Raw genomic sequence first — 10142 nt, forward strand, 5'->3', positions numbered from 1 at the left:
ATGTGGTCACTGCAATTCTATGCTGGAATAGTCATGTTGCTCCTGCTGGACACACAGGTGGAAGGTATGTATACTTACAGAATATATGAACAGAATATATACCTTGATCTCGCAAATAATAAATATGTCTTTGCCATCAGAAATTAGCGAGAGGTCCCGGGTTCGATCATCATAGGCAAGGTGTTTTCATAAAAAATACAAAACATTTATATTCGCCGTTTGGGAGGTAAATATTACCTGATATTGACCTATCTTTGACCGCTGTCGACCGGTCGGTTGAGCATCAAAATTCGTTATCATGTAAAAGAATGCGCTTATTATTTCAGGGGACCATTTCAAATTCGCCACAATCAGTTGTAGGCCTCATCCAGCTGATGCACTTCAGGTTAGTTGTTGCACGTAACCTTGTTTTCATGGATTAGTCAGTTGTAACAAACACAGATTGTAACTTCATTAATGGTGAATAAGTTTCAAACCCCATATCTATCTATCTATCTATCTATCTATCTGTATGTATGTCACAAGCAAGATTGAAATCAGCCAGGCAGATTTTCAATCTGCCTAGGTAATATTTATAATTTTTCTCCATTGTTCCCGTTTATCCAGGTAGTCTGCACGTGGCGGTCTGCATGGGCCCTAAACAGTGGGCCATGTTATTACCCCTGCACGCAGGATAAGATTGGTCTACTTTCCGATGGAGTTTATGGCCAGTGGGAGTGTTCTTTTGGTAAGTACAATACCTCGCATGCTCACAGATTAGCTAACTCAGACCCAAGTTTAAAAAGTCAGGTACCTGTCTTAGTTGACTAGGATCACCATGAGAGCGTTGTAACACTGTTCCTGATAGGGTATGATTTGCGCATGTGACCATATAACGTTGGTAATTAAGTTTTTAGGGGATCTGCCTTATTATTTATTTATTTATTATTATTTTATTTATTTATTTATTTATTTATTTATTCTTTTTGTGAAACCGGACCCGGATGGTTTCAGCACGTCCAATGTTTCAATGAAGTTTGGTGAAAGCCGAGTGCTAGGAGGCGGCGTCAAAATATAATACTTTTCCCCTTTATCTTCCACTATAGGCTGCGGATCCACAATAAACATTGCACCTCATCAATACTACCTTACAGCCATAGATAGTATTGAAGATTACCAACAAGGCTGGAATGATTTCTCTTACACTTTGCCAAGTCCTGGTGTGTTTCACTTTGGGTAAGTCTGTTTTTAGTCTTTGTCCAACCCATTACACCCATTAAACATCTTTCATTGATCTAGTTACTAGGATCATAGTATGCTATTATTCTTAGAGTCCCATTGAGACGTATAGAATGTCCTATAGGGGTTTTTCGTAAGGGGCATTTATTTAGTATCATTTACATTAATTAAGTGTGCTTTGTAAAATGTGTGATATTAAGTTGGACAAATCGCAGGCAGCATTGAAATCCAAACCAAATGTTTATATATTAATAGGATATTCAAAGTGCAAATAATTTGGTTAGCGTATTATGTAGGAAATGTTAGGGGCCCGTTTCACAAAATCACTTTTAGCCTGAAGGCGAGTCATTCAGTTAAGCAAATTGTACATATCACAGCTCCCGCAGAGCTGAGTTGATCCACTGACACCTATGGTGTCTACGGGGCCTTACTGGGAAATGGGATCTTAAACAAAAATAACACGAAGAAATAATAGTACCTTCGTTTATTACAAACGGACGGCGCATTCGGTATAGTACTGACGTATTTTTTAGTCAATCGAACGACATGTGTTTTTGTTTATTGGATTAAGTAAGTACTTATATTTACGCGACGCGTGATTTGCATCTTGGCACCTCAGATTTTCAGGTTGCTGCTGGGCAACATTGGTCAATGGAGGGGACAGCTGGAATATCTATACCCAATACAATGCCGGTGTTAGAAGCGACACGGGAAAAGCAAATGCTAGTCCTGTTACGGCAACAGTTCCAATCACTGAGTAAGTGTTCTGTAAATGCGCATGTGGGTTTAAACGGATATTGGTGTTGCTGTACTTGTACATGTACTACAATATATGTCCCCACATGTGAAATTGCTCTGCAACGTTTTTTACGCTAGTTACTACTGTAAATCCCATACAGCAATCGCTTTGAATAACAGTTTCCAATGTGTCTTGTATTAAAAATCCGAGCTATTGTAACAAAACAGTTATAGACTCGCCAGTTATAGACTAGGTACGCTTCCAGGCTATTGTGTAGAAAATGAGCAGTTTTAACTTTCATCATTATGAGTAACACTTATACACAGATTAACTTTCATCAGGTTATTATTATTATTATTATTATTATTATTATTATTATTATTATTAGCATGGTTGTTTCCTGTGGATATCGGTTTGACATCCCGTATGCCGACCCAGACGGGGATACCGTAAGATGCCGCTGGGCAACAGGCGACGAGTGTGGAGGGATCTGTGGGCCACTGCCTGGGTCAACTTTATATCCAGTAAGTTTCTCTCTCTCTCTCTCTCTCTCTCTCTCTCTCTCTCTCTCTCTGAAACACAATACTCACACACACACATGCAAGCACAGCCAATACCGGTGCTACTTTATTACAGCACGAAAGCTCTCTCTCCTCGCACGCTCACAAACACACACACACACACACACACACACACACACAGAGAGAGAGAGAAAGAGAAAGAAGTGACCACATGTAAATATATTTACCTTTACTGCTGCCTACTAATAAAGCTTGCTGGGAATTTTTACAAGCCGCCAAGTCGCGGAAAAAGTGAACAAGCTTCTCAGCAGCATGATATGCCGTTCTCTGCTCGAACAGGGCACACAGTATATACAAACATGGACAGGATGACTTGCTGGGTAAACCTTTGCTTCATTTCAGAACTGCACTCTTATCATCCCAGCCTCTGCCCGCCCTCTTTATACTAATGGGCTATACGGCATAGCAGTAACCATTGAAGATTTCCCGGCAGGAAGTATAACACAGGGTGGAGTCCAGAAAGACGAAACAACTCCATTGTCAAAGGTCCCATTGCAGGTAAGGTTATTAAGCGATGGATATATATATATAAACAGAAACGAAAATATATATTTAGGGTCAGGAATATTTGAAAGACGCATGAAGACCTTTTCTACTTTTATTTTTTGAATATTCAAGTGATATCAGTACTTATAGTATATCGTTAAAACTGGTGGTGATTATGCTGTTAAGCTTTATGCAAAAAGTGCATCAAGCATTTTGTACGCTGCCATCGTTATTCACCTATCGGGGAATTCATTGTGTGAAATTGGTCCCTTTTGGGCCTGAAGTCACTGCATTGTCTTTTTGGCAGAGTTGCATATAGTGCATATCCTGTAATACTAATTCAGTGTTGACTTTCCATCAAAGTTCACAATTTATGACCTACTTTGTGCATTATTTTATTTTTTGTCTGTGCATGACAGTTTTGCTGCCTTGTTTTTGGAATTACAGGTACAGATGCATGCATATTTTTTGCGATATTCTCATTTTAAACAAATTTGCATTTTCAGCGGGTGAGGTTGAATTCCCATGGGCCTTAAACCCTGCGCTAAAAAAACACTCATCGGATAATCACCAAATTTTTTTATTTCCTTTTTTCAGCGCAGCAAATGTGCAAATGTATATGGTACCATAAAAAATTAACATTTCAGTATCTAGCCAAAATAATGGATGGCTGCGATTGTGACAACTTGCCAGCCTTCCAAGATCCACCAGTGACAGTTACCTTCCTTCTAGGAACGACTTACAAGAAAGGCATTGTGGCAACTTCTTCGTATGGGTATGTAAGCATTTGGTGTCCTTCATTATACCACAGCATGCACCTATTTTATCATGCAATATATATCTTATATTCCTTTCATAAAATGGGTATTACATAACCATGTCATATGATTTCGGTTGACGGCAAAACCTTTAAAATATCGATATTAAATATTCATAATCCACACCTATGTTTACTGGCCAAAAAAAAGTAAGCTATTGTATTGACCACAGTGCTTCAAAACGCCCAAAAATGCACATGTTATAAAAGTCACTGAGTGCAGTTACAGAGCACCGTCTCAGTCCTGCAGTAGAGTACTGATAAGCTTGACTATGGCTATCTAAAGCCGTTGTCAAGCGAACGTGGAGTTACAACCGACATAGAGTTAAGAGCTGCACTAATGGGAAAATACCATAGGATGCATCATAGAACCATAGACAAAACAAACATTGTGTTTCCTTTCTTTTGGCTAAAATATTCTTTTTACCAATGTAGGGTGAGTGCAATCAACGTGGTTCCTCCTACCGGTGCTATTGTGGGTACAATGGTCAAGGTAAATAGAAGCACTGTCTCGGTGGGCATTAGCTGGACCCCGACCAGTGCACAGCTGGGAGAGACGTTGCTTTGTTACCAAGCCATTGGCGGTGACGGGTAAGTAGAGGCTTTTGTTATCAGGGGCAAAACTTTTCATCCTGAGGAAATTGGATTTTTGTTTCAAGTAATACAATCGCATGGTGTACTTAGATACGTTCTTGATACCGCACTGCATATAAACTCGTAAATTCGTGATTTACAAATATTGGTATACACTATAGTCTATATAAAATCTAAGAATAGGAAAAGTTTACTATATAGTTATATATTATATGTACATTTTTTACAGTTGTCCTGGCCCTTACCAATGTGATACAATTCAAGTAGGAGGTAAGATATTTGTTTTGATTTTCATTGTAATTTGAAGACATCTCAAGAAATTTGAAGCCAGTACGCACAGCATTATTCCCAAATCAATAATAACTCGTGAAAAGGGTCCAGCAATCGTTCTTATAACTTACATACTATTAAGCACCCATGCCTTTTACAAAACGTATGCTTTTCAAAACTGATTATCTCTGTTAATATAAAATCTACATGTATATTTTTTGCATTGCACTCCCTTTTTTTTTCTAATGTTGCCACTAGAATGTATACGAATAGAAAAATGAAGTTCATGGGAATTATGAAGGCTTATTACATTTGAAGATTTATTCCATTCTGTCTTCCCACGTCATCGCTCCCACTGTCTCTACCAGTATACTAGAAAAAAGCCATTGCCAACTTCCATATTAATAACGTATTTTCATTACATTAAAACCCTTCCGTTTGCTTCCAAATGTGCACTATCAGTTGGACATTTTTTATGAAGGTGACTCGCTGAAAACAAAATTACAAAAAAATGCGTTAATTCTTTCTTTTTGCATCTGAATATTCAATATTTTGTCGTTCACAAATGTATTACTTTACCTCCAGCCAATGGCGGCTGGTGTCCATATGGAAAGTGGGGTGATTGCTCAGTTACTTGTGAGACCGGTAAACAGGCCAGAACTAGGATGTGCAAATGTCCCGAACCCTCCTATGGTGGCGTCGACTGCGAAGGTTCGGATACTGAGACTGGAACTTGCACCGGCCCTTGTTGCCCAGGTAAGGCAATCTCTCATTCTCTCTCTCTCCTGTAGAGCAAAGCAAAATGCTTATTGGCCTAAACCAATCCCAGGGAACACTCCTAGAGTGCACACCCTTCCCTCGTTAAAAGAAATAGATTAACAATAAGATTAACAATTAGATTCGGTTAAATCATTTTTGCTTCTTTTCCTGATGAGTACATGTAACTGACGGTCCTAAATTATCAAACTGTATCAGTTCATTTTTTTCATATATCTTGTCCTCTAACATAAGGACCTGCCACTGCCGATGGAAACATAACCTTATTTGGCGGCGGTAATGGCTTTTTAATGCGTACGTTTCAGTTGACGGTTATCTGAGTGATTGGTCACCGTGGTCTCCTTGTTCTGCTACCTGTGGACTGCCAGGTACGGTGATTCGGTGGCGCACCAAGGAGTGTATATACCCCGACCCAAAATGCCCTGGTGATGACTGTGGCGAGCTTCCGGTTGAATATGAAAACTGCACCCAACAGCCATGCTGTCTAAAGATGAACGAAACGGAAAGTTCGTCTTCATTTCAATACGACAGTGGTAAATATTCTAAGTCATTACAGTGAAGCGCACATTTTAAGTATCTTTTGTTCGATGGTTCTATAATAAAATTACTGTTGGTTTCTTTTCATACTCGAGGGTACATGTATATACATTATATGTTCATTTTATGTGGAATAAACCAAGCCTGCTTCTATGTTTTAACGTGTATTGTGTGGCTTTAAGCAATATTGAGATGTAATATCACTATTGAATCGTTAGCGCACATCCGTTTGCCTATAAGAAAAATATTGAAATCTAATGCCACTAGACTTTTCTTTCAAATTTATGAGTATATGAAACACAAGAAATTAAGGCTTCCCCTTTTGTAAACTATTCTGCATTTATAAGTTGCTTTATGTTGTTATTTTTTAGGAAATAGGCTTCATGATGTTAAGGTCGTTTTTAATGGAGCTAACACATATGAGAAGTATGTCACCTTTAAATGCGGAATTGTTCTGATTGAAAGTATCCAAAACTACGGTAAGATGATATCAATTGGGTCTTCTTCAGTTTTTTAAATATATATTTTTTTCTGTTTTTTATATTGTTTTTTTTTCGCTCACTAGAAGCAACAATTTAACATTGTTTTACTATTTATGTTAAAACACTGAATAGTTTGTTTGAGTTCATTTTGTAAGCATAAGATCAAGGGCGTTTTGTATGCAAAGTATATATCTTTAGTAATTATAAACAAAAATTAAAAAAAAAAAAAAAAAAGGCGTAGTGTGTAAATATTGCTTTAATTGTAAAACTAAAGTATATACAGCATTGGTCAAAAAGGTTGTCCCACCCCCATTTCCATGTACTTTTATTTACAAATGATCACCTCACAGCTGTGAACTGTTAGAAATAGTGCTTTTTATCACGGATACCGTGTCTAACATGATTAAAGGTTAAAAAAATACAAAATAGTGGTGAAAATATACATATTTTATACCATTTAGTAAAATTTATAAGAGGTACCCCCCTCAAATCGACTGTTTCACTGTTACTTCTACAGATGTAAAGAAATGTCTATAAAATTGAAAAGGTGCCATCAAATGTCACCAAATTCACACACAATTAGCATTAGGGTGTGCTCGTTAAAGATCACGTGCCTAACAGCGTGTGCGTCTACCGCGTACTGCAATTATCTCCTGTAGACGGCGCGACAAGCCTTCAACATGGGTAACAATTCTGTTATGTGGGATATTGTCCCATTCATCCTAAAGAGCGTGGCGGAATTGGTCAAGATTATTTAGGAATTGGTTCTCCCCTGCAATGCACATTCCAATTTATGCCACAGGTGCTCAGTAGGATTAATATAAGGACTCAAAGACGGTTGTCCCATCCTCAGAGCCCTGTGTTTCTGCAACAAATCGTTTGCCAGACGAGAGCTGTGAGCAAGTGCGTCGTCACAATGAAGCCAGTAGTATCCCTGAAGTCACCTCTTGCAAATGGAGTGAGATTTCTGTTGAGAATGTTACATCAAAATGCCCCTGTTACGTTTTGTTCCAAAAGGAACAATGTACTAATACCATGGGCTTGGAATGTTCTCCAAATGCGGATTGATCTAACACCTCAGGCGATATCATCCTGCACACACCCTTCCAAGAGGCATTTTTTAACATGTCTATGGACCCTCTTTGACCATCGATGGGATACAAGAAATAATTTGATTCTGCATCAAAATCAACTTCCTTCGAGTGATGGACGGCCAGGTTCAGGTGCCTGTGGGATCACTGAACGTAGCATTCTCAGCTGATATCTCATTCCATCTTCAAGAACTGACTTTGGGGTTAACTTCAGGCTTTATCATGACTGCACACTTGCTCACACCTCTCGCCTGGCAACTGTTTGTTGAAGAAACATAATGGTCTAAGGATGGAACTACCATCTTTGAGCCCTGATATCAAACTTACTAATCAACTGTGACATGTATTGGAGTGTGCAATGCAAAGTAGAACCAACCCCATAAAAAAGTGGACCAACTCCCCCAACTTGTTTAAGAAGAATGGGACAATATCCCACAAAACAGAATTGTAACCCGTGTTGAAGGCTTGTCGCCCCGTCTACAGGAAATAATTGCAGTACGCGGTAGACGCACACGCTGTTAGGCACGTGATCTTTAATGAGCACACCCTAATGCTAATTGTGTGTGAATTTGGTGACATTTGATGGCGTCTTTTTAATTTTAGTCATTTTATAGTCATTTCTTTACATCTTTAGAAGTAACAGTGAAACAGTCGATTTGAGGGGGTACCTCTTATAAATTTTACTAAATGGTATAAAATATGTATATTTTCACCACTATTTTGTATTTTTTAAACCATTAATCATGTAAGACACGGTATACGTAATAAAAAAACACTATTTCTAACAATTAACAGCTGTTAGGTTATCATTTGTAAATAAAAGTACATGGAAATGGGGGTGGGACAACCTTTTTGACCAATGCTGTATTGTCTGGACCTAAGTTTTTTTTCTGTCTTTTAAAAAGTAATACAAATCCAGGCGTGGAATCAGCATATATATTTTATTAATTTTATGTTGTATAATATTCCAGATGAAACCTATGTTGCTGCAGTGCAGGCTGCTGTGACAGAAGAATGTGTCGACTATTTGTCTCCAGTCTGTCACGTGACAATCCCTGCTCCTTATGGCTGCCCTTGCGTCGTGATGATAAACTACACGTGTTGCGATGTCTTGTACTAAGTGGTGAGTGTTAAAAGTAAAAGAGGTTTATTCTTAGCGGAAAGCTGTTAATGGAACAAATAGTAATAATGTTTAAATTAGTTTTTCATTGAATCTTGAAATCACGTGAATGCACGTCATGATTTTCTTTTAAAAAGAAGTTTTTTTTGTCTTTTGGTATCCTGAAGGATATATTCCTTTAAGAACACTTCATTTCATTTTTTTTTAATTTCACCATTTTTATACAATACATATATATGTGTTTTCTTTATTTTTCAGCAAAAGCGGAGGAACGCCAAGGCTATGATAATGTTGACAGTGTGAAAAACGGACATTGACAATCATCCTTTGCTTGTGCTTTCCATTGAACATTTACTATTTTCACTGGGTGGTAGTTACTGACGCGATTAAAAACTACATGAAATCATAAAACACTGGGAAAAAACTGTCGCAGCTTTGCTTGAATAATATTTTAATACAATATACTTCACCTTAGTTTTCCTCTCAACTTGACACAGATCTGACATATGTCTTGGTTGTTTTAAGCTATATTATGTACCTACTCCAATTGTCTTTATTTATTCATTGTTTAAATACTTAATCAGAGTGTATTCTTATTATAATATTTAGATGTCCTTTTTGGTGGGCAACTCCAAATGGAATAGTTATCTTCCATCTACTAAAGTGATGTGATGTTTTAATTTATATGATAAAAGTATTTTGGTTATAATTAAAAGTAGTCTGGTTTAGTGATTTTATGATAAGTAGTCTGGATGGTTTCAGGTGGTGGTTCTTGACGTTTCACTTATATTTTTAAAGTTCATATTAAGTGTGTTTTTGCTTATAGTATAAATTATTAGGAATAAATCGTTCGCATTTCCTTAATTTCATTATCTTGTGAGATTTCACTTGTTCAGTGTTTTGGTTAACTGGGTATCTTTCCTAATGCAAATAAAACTGTCGCAAACTGTCGCAAACTGTAGAGTTAAATTGGGAATTTCTGCAAAAAAAAAAGTGCCGATTTTCAGTTAGGGTCATCTTTCATCTTCGTGAGCTTGGGGTCAATCTGTGCATTATCAAGGGAGAAGCAGCCGAAACTGAAAATTCTCACTCTAATTTTGGAACCGTGAATACTAGAGACATGTTGTTTATTGCATTTTGTAGAGCTTCCAAGTGCAATACTGGGGGTGCTGTCCTTTTTTTTTCATACGATTTACGAGCTGCATTATATATAAAAATACAACGTGGCAGTATTCAGGGGTGAAAATAAAATGTGAAATACTTGAAAATTAGCAGAGGTACGCCCCTAGCTACTATTGAACCTGAATAGGAAGTAGTATGCCGGCAATCTAGCTGTGACCTTGAAATTGACCTTTAACCTATTTTTCACCAATAACAGCACATGCAAATCTTTTGGCTCTTCCATCTCCAAAATGGACAGAGGTACGCCC

The 10142-nt window shown here is 37.6% G+C and overlaps 1 protein-coding gene across 1 annotated transcript; it reads left to right on the forward strand.

Moving 5' to 3' along the window:
• LOC147759169 (uncharacterized) lies at nt 1-9615 on the forward strand. Its single transcript, XM_086998568.1, has 15 exons — nt 1-64; nt 327-385; nt 607-727; nt 1086-1215; nt 1838-1975; nt 2346-2481; nt 2881-3036; nt 3672-3799; nt 4277-4432; nt 4665-4705; nt 5291-5461; nt 5788-6015; nt 6391-6498; nt 8564-8715; nt 8971-9615. Exons 1-14 carry the CDS (start codon nt 1-3, stop codon nt 8710-8712), a joined length of 1785 nt encoding a protein of 594 aa, XP_086854694.1. The 3' UTR covers nt 8713-8715; nt 8971-9615.
• Nucleotides 9616-10142: the final 527 nt, after the last annotated feature.

This window comes from Lingula anatina, unplaced genomic scaffold (assembly GCF_051362555.1).
Source record: "Lingula anatina isolate TDL-2025a unplaced genomic scaffold, LinAna3.0 unanchor82, whole genome shotgun sequence".
In the NCBI taxonomy this organism is placed as follows: Eukaryota; Metazoa; Brachiopoda; class Lingulata; order Lingulida; family Lingulidae; genus Lingula; species Lingula anatina.

What these genes read in the sequence shown, in the direction of transcription:
- LOC147759169 (XM_086998568.1), top strand. Translation starts at nt 1, where the DNA reads ATGTGGTCACTGCAATTCTATGCTGGAATAGTCATGTTGCTCCTGCTG. An exon ending in ATCCAGCTGATGCACTTCAG is followed by an intron (nt 386 to 606) that starts GTTAGTTGTTGC and finishes CCGTTTATCCAG; the next exon opens with GTAGTCTGCACGTGGCGGTC. An exon ending in CCTGGTGTGTTTCACTTTGG is followed by an intron (nt 1,216 to 1,837) that starts GTAAGTCTGTTT and finishes TTGGCACCTCAG; the next exon opens with ATTTTCAGGTTGCTGCTGGG.